We start from the raw sequence: 23681 nt of genomic DNA on the forward strand, positions 1-23681 counted from the left end.
GAACGGTACATTTCAGACTGCATTGTGCTGAGTGTGAAATTTGGTGGAGGAGGAATTATGGTGTAGGGTTGTTTTTCCGGAGTTGGGCTTGGCCCCTTGGTTCCAGTGAAATTAACTTTGAATTCTCTATAACAGTGGTTCTCAACCTTTTTTTCGTGATGTACTCCCTGTGAACATTTTTTTTTAATTCAAGTACCCCCTAATCAGAGCAAAGCATTTTTGGTAGGAAAAAAAGAGATAAAGAAGTGAAATACAGCACTATGTCATCAGTTTCTGATTTATTAAATTGTACAACAGTGCAAAATATTGCTCATTTGTAGTGGTCTTTCTTGAACTCTTTGGAAAAAAAGATATAAAGATAACTAAAAACTTGTTGAAAAATAAACAAGTGATTGAATTATAAATAAATATTTCTACACATAGAAGTAATCATCAACTTAAAGTGCCCTCTTTGGGGATTGTAATAGAGATCCATCTGGATTCATGAACTTAACTCTAAACATTTCTTCTCAAAAAAATAAATCTTTAACATGAATTTTTATGGAACATGTCCACAAAAAATCTGTCCGTCAACACTGAATATTGCATTGTTGTATATTTTTTCACAGTTTATGAACTTACATTCATATTTTGCTGAAGTATTATTCAATACATATATGTATAAAGGATTTTTGAATTGTTGCTATTTTTAGAATATTTAAAAAAAATCTCACGTACCCCTTGGCATACCTTCAAGTACCCCCAGGGGTACGCGTACCCCCATTTGAGAACCACTGATCTAGTATACCAAAACATTTTTGGACAATTCTGTGTTCCCAACCTTGTGGGAACAGTTTGGAGCGGGCCCCTTCCTATTCCAACATGACTGTGCACCAGTGCACAAAGCAAGGTCCATAAAGACATGGACGACAGAGTCTGGTGTGGATGAACCTGACTGGCCTGCACAGAGTCCTGACCTGAACCCGATAGAACACCTTTGAGATGAACTACAAACCCAGTTTCCATATGAGTTGGGAAATTGTGTTTGATGTAAATATAAACGGAATACAATGATTTGCAAATCATTTTCAACCCATATTCAGTTGAATATGCTATAAAGACAACAGATTTGATGTTAAAACTGATAAACATTTTTTTTTTTTGCAAATAATCATTAACTTTAGAATTTGATGCCAGCAACACGTGACCAAGAAATTGGGAAAGGTGGCAAAAAATACTGACAAAGTTGAGGAATGCTCATCAAACACTTATTTGGAACATCCCACAGGTGTGCAGGCTAATTGGGAACAGGGGTATAAAAGCGGCTTCCATGAAATACTAAGTAATTCACAAACAAGGATGATGATGATGATGATGGATTAGATTTATATCGCACTTTTCTATTGTTAGATACTCAAAGCGCTCACAGAAAAGTTGGAACCCATCATTCATTCACACCTGGTGGTGGTAAGCTACATCTGTAGCCACAGCTGCCCTTGGATAGACTGACGGAAGCGCAGCTGCCACTTTGCGCCTACGGCCCCTCCGACCACCACCAATCATTCATCAGTGTGAGCGACACCGGGGGCAACGGGGAAGTGTCCTGCCCAAGGACACAACGGCAGCGATTTGGATTTCAATAGGTGGGAAGCGAACCTGCAACCCTCAGGTTTCTGGCACAGCCGCTCTACCCACTACGCCATCCCGCGAGGGTCACCAATTTGTAAGCAAATTGTCGAACAGTTTTAGAACAACATTTCTCAACGAGCCATTGCAAGGAATTTAGGGATTTTACCATCTACGATCCGTGAGTTCATCAAAAGATTCAGAAAATCTGGAGAAATCACTGCATGTAAGCGATTATATTACGGACCTTTGATCCCTCAGCCGGTACTGGATCAAAAACCGACATCAGTGTGTTAAGGATATCACCACATGGGCTCAGGAACACTTCATCAAACCACTGTTAGTAACTACAATTGGTCGCTACATCTGTAAGTGCAAGTTAAAACTATACTATGCAAAGCAAAAGCCATTTATCAACAACACTCAGAAACGCCGCCAGCTTCGCTGGGCCCGAGCCCATCTAAAATGGACTGATGCAAAGTGGAAAAGTGTTCTGTGGTCTGACGAGTCCACATGTCATCATCATCATCATCATCTATTTTTATTCCTTTCAAGAAAATGCATATTTACAAGCCACGTACAATTGACACTTTCATTGTTTTTTTTGTTTCTTATACATTTCCATGATCAGAAAGGAGCAGATGGAAGAATAATATTCTTAAATTTATCTGCCCCTTTTTTAACACAAATTACAGTATTTTACATTACTTTATAACTGTTCCCTCCACCAACACCCAAACTCCAACATACTTTTCCATTTTCCTTTAAGCATTTTCACATTGACACGTCCAATCTAAATCAAAACTCAGTTTGATATAATTCCAGTTTTCTCTTTTTATAACTTTTTAAATACAAAGATATTCTTACAGCTTTTTAAGTCTTTGTTTAGATAAATCCATGCTTTCCCACCAACAACAGACAAGCACATTTGTTTCAAATGTGTTCGCGCTCTTGGATGTTTAAAGTCATACGGCCTTCTGTGGTTCTCATCTTCAGATGTGAACACAAATAACTTTTGTATGTCCTTCGGAAGAACTTTATTTCTCGCTTTGAACATCATTAATAGAGTATTCAATTGTACAATGTCTTTTAGTTTTGGTAATCCTGACCTAATGAAGAGTGGATTTGTGTGGTCTCTATATCCTACCTTAAAAATGATTCAAATTGCTCTTTTCTGTGAAAAAAATAAAGGCATTATGTTGCTATGATATGTATTTCCCCATATTTCTGCACAATAATTGAAATAAGGTGGAATAATTGAGCGATATAACATTCTCATTGTGTTGTATGGAAAACTATATTTAACCTTGTTCAAAATAAATAAGCTTTTGGATACCTTATTTTTCACATGCATTATATGAGCTTTCCATGTCAAGATGACCCCAAGAAGTCTGATTTCAGACACCTTCTCAATTTTTACATTGTTCAAGGATAAACTAACTTCTATCTTTCTTTTATTACCGAATACCATATATTTAGTCTTTTCCAAATTTAAAGATAATTTATTTATATCAAACCACAATTTTAGTTTAACCATTCAATATTATTGGCTAAAATTTTCAAGTCATCTCCTGAACAGTATAAATTTGTATCGTCTGCGAATAATACGCACTGTAAAATTTTCGAAACCTCACAAATATCATTTATATATAAAGTAAAAAGTTTGGGTCCTAAAATCGAACCTTGTGGAATTCCACATTCAATATTCATACATTCTGACCTATGATCATCGATCGAAACATATTGCTGTCGTTGATGTAAATAACTGGTTAACCAGTCCAGTGTAACTCCTCTGACTCCATAAGTATATAATTTAGAAATGAGAATTTGATGATATACAGTGTCAAATGCCTTCTTTAAATCAATGAACACTCCTATTGTGTATTTATTTTGATCAACTGCAGTTGTAATCTCTTTAATAATGTTCGTGATGGCCAAGCTCGTAGACCTATTTGATCAAAATCCATTCTGATTTTCATTTAATAATTTGTTTTTCAATAAAACAGTCTAATTTATTAACAAACAGTTTTTGAAACTTGAGATAAGAGAGATACTGGTCTACAATTACCAAATGTATGTTTATCTCCGGTTTTAAATAAAGGTATAACCTTAGCTGTTTTCATACTGTCTAGGAAAACCCCTACTTTAAAAGAACAATTAAGTATATAATGCAATGGTTTAATGATGCAATCAATTGTGTTTTTTATTATACTCATGTCAATGCCCTCATTGTCTGTTGAGGTCTTGTTTTTTAGTTTGTAAACCACATATATTTCATTCTCAGTCACTTCACTAAGAAACATTGACTGCATAACCCTATTTTCCCTTTTCCAGATACATCCCCTGATTGATCATTAGCTCTAGGTATTTTGTTTGCTAAGCTAGGTCCTACAGTTACAAAGAATTGATTCAATTCATTGACAATTTCATCTTTGTTTTCAACTAACATATTATCTTTTTTTAAATATCTAGGTAGTTATGTTCGCCTTGTCCTATTCCCTATTGCTTTATCTAAAATATTCCATGTAGCCTTTATGTTATTTTTATTTTCATGCAACATTCTTTTGTAATATTCCCTTTTTGCTTGTCTCAATATATTGGTCAACTTGTTTTTGTAGTTTTCATATCGTTTTTCAGCATTCTCTGTTCTTGACTTGATAAACTCCTTATAAAGTCTATTTTTCTTTTTACATGCATTTTTCAAACTGTCATCCAAGGTGCATTATTTTGCCTTTGTTTATATCTGCATGGAACCTCAGGACAATGCTTGTTATACAGAGTAATATAATGTTTAAGAAAAGAATCATAGGCAGTATTTATATTGTCTGTGTACACCTCTTTCCACTCTTGTTTTAATAGATCATCCCTAAAGTTGCTAGTATGGTTGACACTTGTTTTCCTCTTAAGTATTTGATAATATGTTCTTTTAGGGAATTGATAGTCAAATATTGCAAATATAGACAGATGATCACTTATGTCATTTATCACTAACCCAGTAATTATATTCGGAAACTGTGGACGTGGTGTCCTCCAGAACAAAGCGGAAAATAACCATCCGGATTGTTATAGGTGCAAAGTTTAAAAGCCAGCATCTGGCATCTGTGATGGTATGGGGGTGTATTAGTGCCCAAGGCATGGGTAACTTACACATCTGTGAAGGCACCATTAATGCTGAATGGTCCATACAGGTTTTGGAGCAACACACTTGTCATCCAAACAACGTTATCATGTACGCCCTTGCTTATTTCAGCAAGACAATGCCAAGCCACGTGTTACAACAGCGTGGCTTCGTAGTAAAAGAGTGTGGGTACTTTCCTGGCCTGCCTGCAGTCCAGACATGTCTCCCATCGAAAATGTGAGGCGCATTATGAACCGTAAAATAGGACAACAAGATACCAGACTGTTGGATTCTGATGCGTCATCTATGTTGCTGCTCCTCGATCTTAGCGCTGCTTTCGATGCCGTCGATCATATTTTATTAGAGCGTATCAAAACACGAATTGGTATGTCAGACTTAGCCCTGTCTTGGTTTAACTCCTATATTACTGACAGGATGCAGTGCGTCTCCCATAACAATGTGACCTCGGACTATGTCAAGGTAACGTGTGGAGTTCCCCAGGGTTTGGTCCTTGGCCCTGCACTCTTCAGCATCTACATGCTGCCGCTGGGTGACGTCATACGCAAATACGGTATTAGCTTTCACTGTTATGCTGATGACACCCAACTCTACATGCCCCTAAAGCTGACCAACACGGCGGATTGTAGTCAGCTGGAGGCGTGTCTTAATGAAATTAAACAATGGATGTCCGCTAACTTTTTGCAACTCAACGCCCAAAAAACGGAAATGCTGATTATCGGTCCTGCTAGACACCGACATCTATTTAATAATACAACTTTAACATTTGACAACCAAACAATTAAACAAGGCAACTCGGTAAAGAATCTGGGTATTATCTTTGACCCAACTCTCTCGTTTGAGTCACACATTAAAAGCGTTACTAAAACGGCCTTCTTTCATCTCTGTAATATCGCTAAAATTCGCTCCATTTTGTCCACTAACGACACTGAGATCATTATCCATGCGTTTGTTACGTCTCGTCTCGATTACTGTAACGTATTGTTTACCGGGTCTCCCCATGTCTAGCATTAAAAGATTACAGTTGGTACAAAATGCGGCTGCTAGACTTTTGACAAGAACAAGAAAGTTTGATCATATTACGCCTGTACTGGCTCACCTGCACTGGCTTCATGTGCACTTAAGATGTGACTTTAAGGTTTTACTACTTACAGTCTAGCTCCAGCCTATCTTGCCGACTGTACTGTACCATATGTCCCAGCAAGAAATCTGCGTTCAAAGCACTCCGGCTTATTAGTGATTCCCAAAAAAAGTCTGCGGGCTATAGAGCGTTTTCCGTTCGGGCTCCAGTATTCTGGAATGCCCTCCTAGTAACAGTTCGAGATGCTACCTCAGTAGAAGCATTTAAGTCTCAACTTAAAACTCATTTGTATACTCTAGCCTTTAAATTGACCCCCTTTTTAGACCATTTGATCTGCCCTTTCTTTTCTTTTTCTCCTTTGTCCCACTCTCCCTTGTGGAGGGGGTTCGGTCCGGTGGCCATGGATGAAGTACTGGCTGTCCAGAGTCGGGATCCGGGATGGACCGCTCATCCAGAGTCGGGACCCAGGATGGACCGCTCGCCTGTGTATCAACTGGGGACATCTCTGCGCTGCTGATCCGCTGCTGTTCCACCTCCGCTTGGGATGGTTTCCTGTTGGCTTCACTATGGACGGGACTCTCGCTGCTGTGTTGGATCCACTTTGGACTGGGCTCTCACGGTTGTGTTGGATCCACGATGGATTGAACTTTCACAGTGTCATGTTAGACCCGCTCGACATCCATTGCTTTCGTTCCCCTGGAGGGGGGGTTGCCCACATATGCGGTCCTCTCCAAGGTTTCTCACAGTCATCATTGTCACTGTCCCCGACGTCCCACTGGGTGTGAGTTTTCCTTGCCCTTATGTGGGCTCTACCGAGGATGTCGTTGTGGTTTGTGTAGCCCTTTGAGACACTAGTGATTTAGGGCTATATAAATAAACATTGATTGATTGAACAACTTAAGCTGTACATCAAGCAGGAATGGTAAAGAATTCCACTTTGAAAGCTTCAACAATTAGTTTCTTCAGTTCCCAAACGTTTATTGAGTGTTGTTAAAAGAAAAGGTGATGTAACACAGTGGTGAACATGCCCTTTCCCAACTACTTTGGCACGTGTTGCAGCCATGAAATTCTAAGGTAATTATTATTTGGAAAAAAAAAATAAAAGTTTATGAGTTTGAACATCAAATATCTTGTCTTTGTAGTGCATTCAACTGAATATGGGTTGAAAAGGATTTGCAAATCATTGTATTCTGTTTATATTTACATCTAACACAATTTCTCAACTCATATGGAAACAGGGTTTGTAGAACGCAGACTGACAGCCAGGCCTTCTAGACCAACATCAGTGTGTGACCAGTGTATGGCTTTTGAAAGAATGGTCGAAAATTCCTATAAACACACTCCGCAATCTTGTGGACAGCCTTCCCAGAAGAGTTGAAGCCGTACTAGCTGCAAAAGGTGGACCATTTTGAACCCTATGGGTTAGGAATGGGATGGCACTTGAAGTACATATGTGCGTCAAGGCAGGTGGCCAAATACTTTTGGCAATATAGTGTATTTATGGATACATATATTTGGACTGTCACAAATAAATATACTAGACATAATACCTACTCAGCAAGGCCATTTTGTAGCTGCTTGATGGGCTGATTGGAGACAGCAGACAACAAAATTAATTCAAGTGATTCGTTTTGGCGTCTGATAGTGTTTCTTTAATGGTGTTGATTTTTATAGGATATATTTTATCAATTTATCTTCCCTGAAAAAACTTTTTGCAAAATGCATAAAAAAGGTTCTGCTGTCAAGATGGTGTTGTATCGCACAGAAAAAGTTGTACAGAATATAGTTGTCTGCTGCAATTTCTACAATATAGTAAAAGAGCACACTTTGGAGTACACAGATATGCAGTTTAGGCCATATTCCCATTTAGTCATTACTAAAAGGGGCAGAATTTGCCATCAAGCCTCTATGGAACTTGTGAATGTCATTGAAATGAAAAAAAAAAAGGTAATACTTTAAATTTAAAAAGACTATCAATCCAGCTTGTCACATGAACGTGTGTCATCACGGTGATGTAGTGTGTTTATACAAACTTCTATTTCCTGGTTCGATAAAAAAATAATACGTACACGAAACTTTGTTTTAATTATTATGACAACCACCGTGATTTTGTCTATTAAGAGTTCTGATTAAAGGGGTCCTATTACGCAAAACAACCTTCTCTTGCCTATTGGTATCTGTTTTTGTGTACCGTATTTTCTGCACTATAAGGCGCACCGGATTATAAGGCGCACCTTCAATGAATGGCCTATTTTAATATTTTGTTCATATATAAGGTGCACCGCATTATAAGGCGCACAGAATAGATGCTACAGTAGAGGCTGGGGTTACGTTATGCATCCATTAGATGGAGCTGCACTAAAGGGAATGTCAACAAAACAGTCAGCTAGGTCAGTCAAACTTTATTAATAGATTACAAACCAGCGTTCTGACAACTCCGTTCACTCCCAAAATGAATAAACAGCTGTTTTATTATTTACCCCAATTCAATAAACGCGTAAAAAAAATAGTCTGATACTGTTACGGTAAATCAAACGTTAGTGCAATCACAATATAGTAACACTCGAAATAGTGCAAAGCAATAATATATCAATAACTCAACGTTGCTCAAACGATAATGTCACACAACACAACACACAAAATTAACATGTAAAGCTCACTTTATTAAGTTATTCCTCATCCACGAATCCCTCAAATTCTTCTTCTTCAGTGTTCGAATCAAACAGTTGGGCGAATACGTCATCCAACATGCCCGGCTCCGTCTCCTCAAAGTCGTTATTAACGAGTCAGTGTCGCTGCTGTTAATGTTAAATTCTTTCGCTGCTGCTCTTTTCCTGTCTTCTACTGTGTGACTGATCGCCTTCAGTTAAAACTTGGCGCGTCTCCGCAGTCATATATCCCAGGATGCACCGCGCGCTTCTTCTTCTACGAGGGAAAATAAGGTAGGCTGCTGCTTCTACGGAGAGAAAAAAAGGTTGACGGCTGATTACCGTAGTTGCATGACCTCTAATTCGGACACTGAAGAATCAATCATCAAGAAGGATTTGTGGATGAGGAATAACTTAATAAAGTGAGCTTTACATGTTTATTTTGTGTGTTGCGTGAATGTTAAGGTTTGAGCAACGTTGAGTTATTGATATATTGTAATTGCTTTGCACTATTTCGAGACGTCTTTAATGGAGTCAGTGTCGCTGCTGTCGTCTAGCAGTTCAGTGACAATTCCTACTTTCCTGAAATCATGTGTCTAAATAGAAGCCATTTTGGTGTCTTTACATTTAAACACACAAATGGAAATGAAACGGCACGGCCTTGCGCAGTCATATATCCCAGCATGCATCGCATGCTTCTTCTCCTACAGGGGAAAATTAAATCGGCGGCTGCTTACCTTAGTTGTGAGACCTGTTGTGGCTCAATATTGGTCCATATATAAGGCGCCCCGGATTATAAGGCGCACTGTCAGCTTTTGAGAAAATTTTAGGTTTTTAGGTGCGCCTCATAGTGCGAAAAATACGTTATTTTGGAATAAAATAAAATTTGAAATCAAACCATTGATGGGTGGCGGAGATATTTATAAAACAATATTAGCTTTATTCTTACTTCCTCCAAATAAGCTGTTTGGAATTTGCCCACATTTTGACATTTTTTCCATTGGTGACGTCAGCGAATACCTCTGTATATGGTCAAATTTTACCAGAAATGCTATACGCAATTCAGCCATAGTACTAGGACATTGTAGTCAATAAGTTCCCTCTTTTTTTTTATCCTCTCGCTGTGGGGCAGATGGGCTCATACATGCACAAGCATGCTTAAATCTTCCGCTGTTGCCATTTATAATACCAAGTAGTGTAAAATTTTCAACTATATCGGTCTGTTGATTTGATATAGAAGCGCTAAAAACTACAACATTCTTAATGGTAAGTGACGCAGTCAAAGTGGAAACACGTAAATAAGACCGCCCACAAAACAGCTTAGAATGCGGCTTGAAGATGGTCATCAAACATAATCTATGCAACATTTTCACCAAAGAAAACACCATTTAATATTATGTAAACCAGTGGTCCCCAACCACCGGGCCGTGGCCCGATTGGTACCGGGCCGTGGCCCGATTGGTACCGGGCCGTGGCCCGATTGGTACTGGGCCGCAGAAGAATTTTTTATTAATTTTTAATTTAAAAAATAAATAAATTATATATATATATATATATATATATATATATATATATATATATATATATTTTTTTTTTTTTAAATCAACATAAAAAACACAATATACACTTACAAATAGTGCACCAACCACAAAAACCTCCCTTTTTCATGAAAAAAACGTCCCCTTTTCATGACAAAGAAAAAAAAAATAATAAATTTGTCCCGGCCCGAGGGACAAATTATTAAGCGTTGACCGGTCCGCGGATACAAAAAGGTTGGGGACCACTGATGTAGACCACAAGGAAGTGTTTTAAGTGAAGCAAAAATCTGATTATGACCCCTGTAATACAAAGGTATGTGAAGCCGTGACATGTCACAATGGGCATCAGCAGGTGTTTGCGCACGCATGTGTATGCGATGGAGCCTGACAGCTGACAGTTACTGTCGAAAAATCTATCGAATCAACTTATGGATGCTACGTTATAAATGTATTTTCTATTAAATAGTTACATAGCAAATAGATCACGGTAAGAATTACCGTATTTTTCGGAGTATAAATCGCCCCGGAGTATAAGTCGCACCTGTCGAAAATGCATAATAAAGAAGGAAAAAAAAACATATAAGTCGCACTGGAGTATAAATCGCATTTTTGGGGGAAATTCATTTGATAAAACCCAACACCAAGAATAGACATTTGAAAGGCAATTTAAATTAAACAAAGAATAGTGAACAACAGGCTGACTAAGTGTAAGTTTTATGACGCATAAATAACCAACTAAAAATGTGCCTGGTATGTTAACGTAACATATTAGTCATTCAAATAACGATAATGTATAGAACATGCAATACGTTCACCAAACAATCTGTCACTCCTAATTGCTAAATCCGATGAAATCTTATACGTCTAGTCTCTTACGTGAATGAGCTAAAAAATATTATTTGATATTTTACGGTAATGTGTTAATAATTTCACACATAAGTCGCTCCTGAGTATAAATCGCACCCCCGGCCAAACTATGAAAAAAACTGATTTATAGTTCGAAAAATACGGAATATCGTCTTGTGTAATATACCGTGCTCGCACTCCTTTTCAGCCGTTTCACTTACGAATGCAGAAACAACACAGGTCAGTTAATACAAAGTATGGTCCTTTTATCCTCATCTCAATTAATGTTTCCAGGTGTCTCAATCTAAGGGATTAGAATAGATAGGATAGTTTTTTGAAAGTATATATTACGTGTGGTTACATGTTGCATCAAGACTTTAAGTGCTATAAAATGTTTCACCTTCTTGGGGTGCTGGACTTATTCTAGATTTAAAGGCACATTAGAGAGAAAGTAATTATATTGATGGGCAAATACATGGAAAACCAGACTTGACAGGGAAAGCCCAAATGTAAGGGTTGTTCCACCCAAAGTGCGCTTCTTGGATGAAGGTGCAAAGTCAAAGACTTCAGTTGAGGGAGACAATGCTGCGCAGCCAGAACCTGCACAGTTGTGTAGATTTTTTCACGTATTTAAATAAGCCAGTCTGCACCACTTTTGCTGTTTTTGCTTTTGTTATTTATTTGCTCACACGGTCTTAGTAGATCACCAGCAACACAGCCACTAATAGGCTGCACATTTCTGAAGTTTCTACATGGTATTTAGTGTGTGTGTTCTTTGGGATCTTAGTAGATCAGGCCCTTGCTTAATTATAGTATGTGTATCCTCTTATTTGACATACTAGCTACAGTATATACTGAAAGTGTGTCTGAATAGTGTTAGGTCTTCACTTGAGCGACAATCTATCTTTCCCAACATCCTCTCGCTGTGAAAGTGGGTTCACAATAACGTGTGACTGACAGTATACAATACGTGTCTAGGTCACCAGTGTGGTGTTAGTCTCACTGGGGCACAGCACTGGGTGATCACTGGGCCAACTACCTCACACTTTCACACTCATACAAATTTGGTAGTTGAAAGTTTCGCTCACACTTACTTATGGACAGCCAAATAATAGAAAGAACACTATACTTCACATTTTTACCTATCCACCAAACAGTTATGTAAAAAGTCAGTCTGCAAATTAGAGACAGAAAACTTGTTTTTTAAGCTACCTGCCCAAGCCAGGGTTGAATCCAAAGAAGGTATCCCGACAGTGGTCACATCTTCGCCCTGCCACCGAGGGATGGGCACACACGCACTGGCCAGTCTGGCTTTCACATTTGCGCTGTGTGGCCCCCATGGGATGACAGTTACACTCAACACATGTACTCTGATCTGAAGAAAGATAGAAACCTAAAAGAACAATTTGTGAAATAAAAAAAAAACATTTAATTAAAAAATAAATGCAGCCTAGAAACTTTGTTCATCTGTGCTTTATCTCTAACACACCCACCAGGTCGGCATGAGCTGCAATCTTTTCCATAGCGTGTGGACGTGCACACACACTGCCCCGTTGTGCTGTCACACACTGAACCAGCCACTATTCCTTTTGGGTCACATGTACATGGTACACAGCCATGGAATGACCCATCTGATAAGACAGAACAGCACAATGTTTTCAATAATAATTTAAAAAATTGTAATAAATTTTATCTAATTTTGATAGGAGCTCTGGTTTGTCTTACTCTGAATATTTGAAGTCGCGTTATAGAAGTTGGGGGCACAGTTGGTGCACTGTGCCCCCTCTACTCCCTCTCTGCACGGGCACTGTCCTGTCCACGAATCACATACGTCATCCAGCACAGTGCCGCTAATGTCGCACATGCACGACAGACAGCCTAGGGAGTTTCGCAACTCCAAGGTGTGATAGCCATAACGACATGAGTCACAGAATCGGCCTTCCACATGTTCCTAAAAAATGAAAAAGGGGGAAACAAGAAGATGAAATTTAATGCCAACTTGGTAGCAACATGTTGTGTGGCAACCATAACACAATGAAAAGCCGGTTTATTATCGTATCTCCTATCCTGCTGACTGTGAAGCAGTTTCAGGCATGTCATGTCATGGCTGATTAAATACTACTTGAGAGCTGAGACATACAAGATCGTATTTTATGATTCGTAAAAGTGAAACTAAAATTCATTGCACAATATTTATAATATGGTGTGCATCATTAACTTGCCTTGCACACACATTGACCCGTGTAAGGGTCACAGTCTGTTCCAGGTATGGTTCCTTCTTTTGAGCACTTGCAGGGGGTGCAGGTTCCATCTAGTCTTAAACCAGTTAAACCGCGTCCACAGGAATCACACCGCTGGCCTCCTACTCCAGCCTTACACTCACACTGCCCCCCCTCAGGCTCACAGAATGGGCTGAGTGATCCCAGGGGATCACAATCGCATGGGATGCAGCCTTCTGGGTGGGACAGGTTCCAATAACCGAATTCACAACGATCGCAGGATAGACCTGAGAGGAGGGAAGAAGAAAGGAGCAGCCTGATACATAACAGGGTTAACTGTGAGTGAAAACACATTATTATAGATTCTAAGTAGGGAAAAGAGAGTTAAGTCCATCTCTGTTAGAACCACTTGTGTGTGTGTGTGAGTGCGTGAGTGAACAAGAGAAATGGTGGTTGAGTGTATAAAACTGCCACTATTAGGGCCAGGTCCTCTACATTTGATGGATCACTTACCTAAGGCCAAACACTTAATTTCACTGAGCAGGAAAATAAATAAATTAGGCAACTACGAAGAACGGAAGAGGGGAAAAGGCAAGGTGACGGAGAAATACAGAGAGAGATGGAAGAACGTTAAAATATACTCAATTACCAACAACCACCAACAAAAAAGACGAGGTCCTTTTAACACCTCAAGAGACAATATTGCAACTGCCTAAGTGTTTATATTAAAAATCATTAATGTTTTTTAAACAATAAAAGTAATATCTTCTTCAAACAAATTGAACCAAACTAATTAATCTACATGGGGTGTCCTCATTTTTGTGTAGCCAACTCTTTTACTCCTGAACCGAGGCACACAAAGAGGGAATATTTGTCAAAACATGCACTCATAATGTGATGCCTGTACTTTTATTATTAATGTTGGCCCTGTAAGTTAAATTTACTTGAAATTTCTTACTCAATGTGTGCTACAAAATAACCACTGTAACTTTAAGGTCTTTACTCGAATCACAACAAAAGTTGTTACACACTTTAAGGTGACTGACAAGTACTTGTTTGTAAAATTTAAGCAAGACATGTACACCTTAAGGCAAAACATCTTAGCATTTGCCCTATGTTTATAAAACTTTGACAATATCTGTATTACTTTGCTAGCATATTTTACAAATAATTTTGAGCACAACCCCAGCAAATGTAATTTAAAGTCACTCCATGTCTGGTCCTTATGTACTTACTATGCATTACCACACAGCATATATTGGCTGATTGTTGATACAGAGCAGCACAAAACAATTATTGCAAAAATTCCCTGTAAACACACACACACCTTTATCTTTAAGTTTTCAAGTGATGCTGATTGTGTCGACAGCTCATACAGGAGGTTTTAGTGAGGCAGCACTAATGTGCTAGTTAGTGTGTGATATGTGGTGGTGAATGAGCTGGGCTTATTTGAATATGCCATACGTATTCCATGACAGGCAATCTGTCCCTAAATGGATGCCTAGGGGCAACACAGTCCCACAGCCGTTTATGAAGGAGCCCGTGTTCATATGTGGCGGGTATAAATGTGTGAACATACGTCAGTGTTATTGCACAGCGCCGTGTGTGTATGTGCATGTGTGTGTACGTGTCCTCACTGTCCTGTTCTGCTAAGTGTGTGGCAGACACTAGGCATTACCCACAGTGCTTCTATTTTAATACATTTATAAATATGAGAATTTATTTTCATAGATCATATTTCGTAGTAGTGCAGGCCCAGTAGACAACTGCAAAAATGAGTATGTGTGGTAATGTCGAGGAATTTATTGTGATGTATTGCGCTGTAATGCACCTTAACAATTAAATTACAATTACAGAATTTAAAACAATAGAATATTACATCATGAAACCATTAAGTTGGCATCAATGAAGTAGTCTTTTTCAACAAAGTGGCGAATAAACAGAAAAGTAAAAGGACAATAAACACGTTACAAAACAGTGTAAGAAAAATACATATAAGATCAGGAAAATTAATTTTTTTTTTTAGAGTTTTGTGTAAATGTGTGTTTTAGGCCTTGATCCAGCCCTTTTATCAATTGCCAGCCAGTTAACAGGCTCATGCATCACCATTTCAAACACTATTATATACACACACTGCACTCTGGCACCTCGCATGAGTGTGTGCGTGACGTGTGAATGTGTGCGTGCCCATGTGCGCACACTCAAGTGGCTTCCTTCTGAAGCATGCCTGCCTTCGCTCCGCTCAAAGTATCAGCTTGGCGTTAATAAATTGCCATAATCCAATCTCATTTCTAAAAAATACCTGTGGGAGTGGGCAAACAAACAAGGACAGAAGAAAGCGAAGTCGAGGTCTGGTATGAGGGAGAGGGGGAGAGAAATACAAGGGGCCGCAGCAGTTTGTTTTAATCAACTTGGCAATGAATTAGAGAATTAAATGGCAGCTTAGTCTATCACTGAATATACACACACTCACAGGCACACGCAAATAAACTCTTAAATAAAATAGATACAGCTTGGAAAAACAAAATTGCAAGAACACATGGTCACGTCCACATGGCGTTCCTTTCACATATACTTTAACGGACATTACACACATTAACACGTCTTCACACACACAGACTCACTCACACAGAAGGAAGGGGCCCTTGATAGCAAGGCTTAGCAATAACCACGATGCGTTAAGTTGAGGAGCGTTGGCCGGTTTTGCATTTCATACAAGCTCGCTCTTCAAAGACACACAGGGGAGAGAGTGAAACCATTTATCACAAAGAGACGCACAACGGCTGGAAGCACCGCCAGCAGAAAAGCCTGTTTATTTTGGCTGGCATAACACTTTGGGGTATAGATGTGTGTATTTATGAAAGGGGAGTACGCACATGCCTATTTTGAGTGTGCACACAATTTATCTACTTGCAAAAATGCTTAAATTCGTTAATGTTTTAAATGACATTTTGTTACTTACAGTAGCATTTAAACAGCAATATAGTTGAAAGTTTGGAAACTCCTGACTTTTCTGTAAAAATACACCTTTGAAGGATGCAGAAAACTTAAGGCCCGTTTGTGTACACCTAAGGGTATGTGATTACATGTGTTTTAATGCTGCTATAGACATATTTGACTTAGCAAAACACTTAAAACCTGTAGTGTAAATCATGCTGAAAATATTAAACACATTGTATAACGATTACTTTATTTACCGATAAATCAAAAATGCAGCCGTGGTCAAAAGTTTACATACACTTGTAAAGAACATAATGTCATGGCTGTCTTGAGTTTCCAATAATTTCTACAACTCCTATTTGTTTGTGATAGAGTGATTGTTGCATATACTTGTTTGTCACAAAAACATTCATGAAGTTTGATTCTTTTGTGAATTTAATATGGGTCTACTGAAAAAGTGACCAAATCTGCTGGGTCAAAAGTATACATACAGTAATCTTAATATTTGGTTACATGTCCCTTGGCAGGTTTCACTGCAGTAAGGCGCTTTTGGTAGCCATCCACAAGCTTCTGGTAAGCTTCTGTTTGAATTTTGGACCACTTTTTGACATCACATGGACAAAGATAAGACCTTCTGGAGGTAAATTCTGTGATCAGATGAAACAAATATTGAGCTGTTTGGCCACAATACCCAGCAATATGTTTGGAGGAGAAAAGGTGAGGCCTTTAATCCTAGGAACACCAATTCCTACCATCTAGCATAGCGGTGGTAGTATTATGCTCTGGTCCTGTTTTGCTGCCAATGTAACTGGTGCTTTACAGAGGGTAAATGGGACAATGACAGAGGATTACCTCCAAATTCTTCAGTGCAACCTAAAATCATCAGCCCGGATGTTGGGTCTTGGGCGCAGTTGGGTGATCCAACAGGACAATGAACCCCAAAGACACATCAAAGGTGGTAAATGAATGGCTAAATCAGGCTAGAATTAAAGTTTTAGAATGGCCACCCTAAAGTCCTGAATTAAATGTGTGGACAATGCTGAAGAAACAGGTCAATTTCACAGAACCAACAAATTTAGCTGAACTGCACAAATTCTGTCAAGAGGAGTGGTCAAAAATTCAACAAGAAACTTGCCAGAAGCTTGTGGATGGCTACCAAAAGCGCGTTATTGCAGTGAAACTTGCCAAGGGACATGTAACCAAATATCAACATTGGTGTATGTATACTTTTGACCCAGCAGATTTGGTGAAATTTTCAGTAGACCTATAATAAATTAATAAAACAACCAAACTTCATGAATGCTTTTTGTAACCAACAAGTATGTTCTCCAATCACTCTATCACAAAAAAATAAGATTTGTAGAAATTTTTGGAAACTCAAGACAGCCATGACATTATGTTCTTTACAAGTCTATGTACAATTTTGACAACGACTGTATGTCAGAATAGGAAGGCAGTACATACTCTGTTCGGACTGCTAAATGACAAGTTCCATCCATCCATTTTCTACCGCATGTCCCTTTTGGGGCTGCAGGGGTGCTGGAGCCTATCTCAGCTGTATTTGAGCAGTAGGCGGGGTACACGCCCGACAAGTCGCCTCCTCATCGCAGAGCCAACACAGACAGATAGACAACATTCACACTCAAATTCACACACTAAGGCCAATTTAGTGTTGCCAATCAACCTATCCCCAGGTTAGCAATGACAAACAAAAAACACGCCCGGATCTGAACCCGAGTGGTGTTTTGTTATTGGACTTTTGGGGTATCGGACTGTCTTATTGTGGGGGTCCGCTCCCTGTACGATCAGTGCCAGAGCTTGGTCCGCATTGCCGGCAGTAAGTCGAACACATTTCCAGTGAGAGTTGGACTCCGCCAAGGCTGTCCTTTGTCACCGATTCTGTTCATAACTTTTATGGACAGAATTTCTAGGCGCAGTCAAGGCGTTGAGGGGTTCCGGTTAAGTGACCGCTGGATTAGGTCTCTGTTTTTTGCAGATGAAGTGGTTCTGATGGCTTCATCTGACCGGGATCTTCAGCTCTTACTGGATCGGTTTGCAGCCGAGTGTGAAGCGACCGGAATGAGAATCAGCACCTCCAAGTCCGAGTCCATGGTTCTCGCCCGGAATAGGGTGGAATGCCATCTCCGGGTTGGGGAGGAGACACTGCCCCAAGTGGAGGAGTTCAAGTACCTAGGAGTCTTGTTCACGAGTGAGGGAAGAGTGGATCGTGAGATCGACAGGCGGATCGGTGCGGCGTCTTCAGTACTGCGGACGTTGTACCGATCCGTTGTGGTGAAGAAAGAGCTGAGCCGGAAGGCAAAGCTCTCAATTTACCGGTCGATCTACGTTCCCATCCTCACCTATGGTCATGAGCTTTGGGTCATGACCGAAAAGATAAGATCACGGGTACAAGCGGCCGAAATGAGTTTCCTCCGCCGGGTGGCGGGGCTCTCCCTTAGAGATAGGGTGAGAAGCTCTGCCATCCGGGAGGAACTCAAAGTAAAGCCGCTGCTCCTTCACATCGAGAGGAGCCAGATGAGGTGGTTCGGGCATCTGGTCAGGATGCCACCTGAACGCCTCCCTAGGGAGGTGTTTAGGGCACATCCAACCGGTAGGAGGCCACGGGGAAGACCCAGGACACGTTGGGAAGACTATGTCTCCCGGCTGGCCTGGGAACGCCTCGGGATCCCCCGGGAAGAGCTAGACGAAGTGGCTGGGGAAAGGGAAGTATGTGTTTCCCTGTTTAGGTTGCTGCCCCCGCGACCCGACCTCGGATAAGCGGAAGAAGATGGATGGATGGATGGATGGATGGATGGATTGTACACCTTAAAGCGAACATTAAGTACAGTTTGAGCAGTAATTACACACTGCATGTACACAATTTGGGCTTCATGGTGGCAGAGGGGTTAGTAGGTTTGTCTCACAATACGAAGGTCCTGAGTAGTCAGGGTTCAATCCCGAGCTCGGGATCTTTCTGTGTGGAGTTTGCAGGTCCTCCCCGTGAATGCGTGGGTTCCCTCCGGGTACTGCGGCTTCCTCCCACTTCCAAAGACATGCACTGGGGATAGGTTGATTGGTAACACTAAATTGCGTGAATGTTGTCTGTCTATCTGTGTTGGCCCTGCGATCGGGTGGCGACTTGTCCAGGGTGTACCCCGCCTTCCGCCCAATTGTAGCTGAGATAGGCACCAGCGCCCCCCGTGATCCCAAAGGGAATAAGCGGTAAAAAATGGATGGATGGATGGATGGATGGATGTACACAATTCATCGGGGGTTTTGTGTCATATACTTCTTTACTTAGTGGTACACTTCTTTTACAGTTAAGCATTATACAAATATTTGCTTCTACAGTCAATAGGGTTTTATGATGGCGACAGTGTAGGAACCTAAGTACTATTTCATTTATAATAATTAACATTTGTATAAAATATGCTTTATTGTGATGAGATGGAAACTTGTCTCGGGTGTAGCCCGCTTTCAGCCCGAATGTAGCTGGAATAAGCTCCAGCCACCCCGCGTTCTCGAGAGGGACAAGCGGTAGAGCAGTGTTTTTCAACCTTTTCTAACCCAAGGCGCTTTTTTTTCATTGAAAAAATCCGGAGGCACACCACTAGCAGAAAACATAAAAAATTTTAACTCCGCTGCCGATATTGACAGTAAAAAAGTCGTCTTCGCAATTGTTGGATATAAATTCAAACCATAACTAACAATGCATCACTATAGCTCGTCTCAAAGTAGGTGCACTGTCACCACCTGTCACATCACGCCCTGACTTATTTTGAGTTGTTTGCTGTTTTCCTGTGTGTATTGTTTTAGTTCTTGTCTCTTGCTCCTATTTGGTTGTTGATTGTCATGGATGGATGTACTTTGTTGACGCCGTCTGCTCCACGCCCTGTAAGTCTTTGCTGTCGTCCAGCATTCTGTTTTTGTTAACATTGCAGCCAGTTCAGTTTTAGTTTCGTCTTGCAAAGCCACCCCTCAGCTTTAATGCCTTTTGTTTATTTTTTGGTTTAAATATTAGATACCTTTTTATCTGCGCGCTGCCTCCTGCTGTTGTCTGCATATTGAAATGAGATTTTTTTTTTTTTCCTGAGGGAAATCTCCTGAAGGAATCAATAAAGTACTATCTATCTATCTATCTATCTATCTGAACCAGGGGCCGGCAAGCCGCGGCTCTAGAGCTGCATGCAACTCTTTAGCGGCGCCTTGGTGGCTCTCTGGAGTTTTTTCAAAAATGTATGAAAAATTTTTAAAAAAATGAAGAAAAAAAATATTTTTTTTGTTTTAATATGGTTTCAGCAGGAGGACAAACATGACACAAACCTCCCTCATTGTTATAAAGCACACGGTTTGTATTAAACATGCTTCACTAATTCGAGGATTTGGCGAGCGCCGTTTTGTCCTACTAATTTTGGCGGTCCTTGAACTCATAGTGGTTTGTTTTAATGTACAACTTTCTCCGACTTTCTCGGAAGTGTTTTATGCCACTTCTTTTTCTGTCTCATTTTGTCCACCAAACTTTTAACATTGTGCGTAAATGCACAAAGGTGAGTTTTGTTGATGTTATTGTCTTGTGTGGAGTGCTAATAAGACATATTTGGTCCTTGCATGACTGCAAGCTAATCGATGCTAACATGCTATTTAGGCTAGCTATATGTACATATTGCATCATTATGCCTCATTTGTAGCTATATTTGAGCTCATTTAGTTTCCTTTAAGTCCTCTTAATTAAATGTATATCTCATGACACACTATCTATATGTAATATGGCTTTTATTTTTTTGCGGCTCCAGACAGATTTGTTTTTGTATTTTTGGTCCAATATGGCTCTTTCAACATTATGTGTTGCCGACCCCTGATCTAAACAAACCATGTTCCCGACATCCATCCATCCATTTCCTACCGCTTATTCCCTTTGGGTTCGCTGGAGCGTATCTCAGCTACAATCGGGCGGAAGGCGGTGTACACCCTGGACAAGTCGCAACCTCATCGCAGATGTTCCTGACATCTACAAAGCAATTAACTACCTGCTGCCACCTACTGATATGGAAGTGTATTACACAGTTACTGTACCAAGCTCTTGACAATACAGACAATAATTACTGGTTTGCAAAAATATTTTTAACCCAATTAGGTGAAATTACATAATTTCCCGCCGCACACCAAACAATATCTCACGGGAAACTAGTGTGCCACGGCACAGTGGTCGAAAAACACCGCGGTAGGGAATGGATGGATGCTTTATGGTTATTAAGATTAAAAGGGAATATTTACTTTATTTAAATATGGAAATGTTATAATGCATGTTTAAGGTAACAAAGTCAGACTTTAATGTATTGTAAATTATTATGTTTGTGTCAATAATTTAGATATGTACTATTTTATATGTCTTATTAAATTGAAGAGTATGTTGTGCATGTAAGGCGGAAGGATCTGTGTGTGGAAAAATTTTGGACACTAATGCAGTCAGGTATAGTGAAGTGGAGCCACATACACTACTACTTTCTCTTATTTCATTGCTATATTTCTTCATATACCTCTTTTTTATTTCTACATCGTTATCACTTTGAAAGGTGGAATAATGTTTGAGTTTTCTAGTAAATATTGACACAACGAAGAGCAGCATCTGGAGTGATTTTTTTCCCCTTTCTTCAGCAAAGAAGCGGAAGAGTTAGTCTTGGGGCATCAAGCTAACCTACAGAGTTTGACCATGGAACCAATCATTTGCAATATTTCTTCTTCGGGAAAAAATATTTCAAATACGAAAAATCACAATGCTCCAAATAATAAAGCGTACCCAATGTAGTGGCCAGTGAATGCGTGCACTTTACCTGTAACATGGGCTTTACACCGGCACTGTCCTGTCTGCTGGTTGCAGCTGGGACCACTTCCTGTAGAGGAGTTGACAGTGCCCAAGTCGCTGCAGTTACAACGACGGCAGCCCTCAGGATTGGAGGCTTGAAGACCATGCCAGCCAGGTAAGCAGTTAGCACAGCGGCGTCCTCTAACAGCAGTCTTGCATGGACAATGGCCTCCAACCTGAAGATATGAGGCGCAGGAAAGATAGTGATGAGCAGTGATGACGACATGATAAAAAGGGAAGAAAAAAATTGCAATAAATGCAGGTAAAATAAACAATAAAAAAATACAATATCGTGCCAAAGTCCATTCGTGTCCGCAATTTAATTTCAGTTGTGAACCGAATATGTAATATAAAGTTAACTCATTACATGCAAAGTGAGATATGTCCAGCTATCATTTCCTAACATTTTGATGATCATGGCTTACAGTTTAGGTGGCGATTTTGCCAGGGTCTACCCTGCCTTCTGCCAGTGTCCAGCACTCACCGTGATCGCGGAAAGGACAAGCGGTGGGAAAATGGATGGATGGATGGATGGATGGATGGATGGATGGATGGGCTTCCAGTTTTTTAAAACCCAACATTTTCTGAGATTCTCAATTTGAGGTTTCTATAAGTGGTAAACCTTAATCATCAAAAATATTTAAAATATTTTCAGTTGCAACAAATGAACCTATTATATATCAGTTTCACCTTAAAAATCTAATTGCTGCAATAAACAAACCAAGCACGATACTAACATTTTGTTTCACCTGAAGTGCCATTCATTAATTTTCTAATGCTTGTCCCTCTCGTTCCTTTGAATTTCCAACAAATGACATTTTCTCTCTTGAAAACTGAATATGCACATTAGTCAAATAATTGTGTCACCTGGAAACACTCAGTGCTGCCATTGATGGTTCCAGCAGTATGGCAGTCACAGGGCTGGCATACATGAACTGAAGCCGGATTGGACTGCTCCAACCTGAAAAACCCACTTATGCACTGCTCACAGTTCTTACCTAATCAAGAGATAGAAAATGGGTAAAAATAGTGCCAGGAATCAAGGGACTAGCTAGAAAAAAAACATTTAAAGATTAAGAGAGCCTCTCAAGCTATAAAACATTTAGGCTTCAACGTCATTTGTCTCAGTGGTAAAAGTGACTTGGCTAGAAATAAAATGCTGGACTGACGAGTACAAACAGACCAAACGGCAGCAGGTTGATGAAAGGACGTCGCCCTTCCAGCTTCAACAAGCACTTGCAATAAATTACTCAATGAATAAAACGTCATGCCTTATATCTCGATGTGCAGACACTTAAAATGTATATACCAGAAAATATATAAATCAACTTATTTTCATCTCCTACTCTCACATTAGTAACTCAAGAAGTACATTTTTAATGATCAAACACTTGAGTTAAATGGTGCACAATACATTACCAGTTGTATTGTGCGTGCAGTTGTCACAGACTCCTCCCCCACCCAGGTATTGCTCTGCTGGTTGGTCATCCACCTGGGCTTCATAGTGACAGGAATGGGCATGACCATGACACTGGCAAGGCCGGCAGTTCATTGGCTGCAGGTGATCACCTGACCGAAAGGGTTTGTCGTTGTAGAGGGGGGCGCAGCGCTGGCACTGGAAACAATACACAATTTATTACATAAATGTATTTAACTAGTCATCACAAAAAAAATGCTTTTTGCCATCTATACCTTAAATTTCAGGGACTCAAACCCATTTGGACAATGTGAAATATTTGTACAGCTGCATAAACGCTGATTGTTTTGGGTGTTTAGCAAAGGCATTTGCAATCAGATTAATCACA

The 23681-nt window shown here is 39.9% G+C and overlaps 1 protein-coding gene across 5 annotated transcripts in view; it reads right to left on the bottom strand.

Annotated features, from left to right (window-relative positions):
* The window catches only part of ush2a (Usher syndrome 2A (autosomal recessive, mild)), a 400820-nt gene that overhangs the window by 261159 nt on the left and 115980 nt on the right, over nt 1–23681 (bottom strand). For all 5 annotated transcript variants that reach the window (XM_061879051.1, XM_061879076.1, XM_061879060.1 and 2 more), the window contains exons 13-19: nt 23296–23491; nt 22744–22874; nt 21845–22052; nt 13077–13360; nt 12580–12805; nt 12348–12485; nt 12067–12247 (exon numbers count right to left, since the gene is read on the bottom strand). In XM_061879051.1, the coding sequence (XP_061735035.1) occupies nt 12067–12247; nt 12348–12485; nt 12580–12805; nt 13077–13360; nt 21845–22052; nt 22744–22874; nt 23296–23491 (1364 nt within the window). The remainder of the gene's footprint in view (nt 1–12066; nt 12248–12347; nt 12486–12579; nt 12806–13076; nt 13361–21844; nt 22053–22743; nt 22875–23295; nt 23492–23681) is intronic.

The sequence above is a fragment of the Nerophis ophidion genome, linkage group LG02 (genome assembly GCF_033978795.1).
Source record: "Nerophis ophidion isolate RoL-2023_Sa linkage group LG02, RoL_Noph_v1.0, whole genome shotgun sequence".
Taxonomy (NCBI): Eukaryota; Metazoa; Chordata; class Actinopteri; order Syngnathiformes; family Syngnathidae; genus Nerophis; species Nerophis ophidion.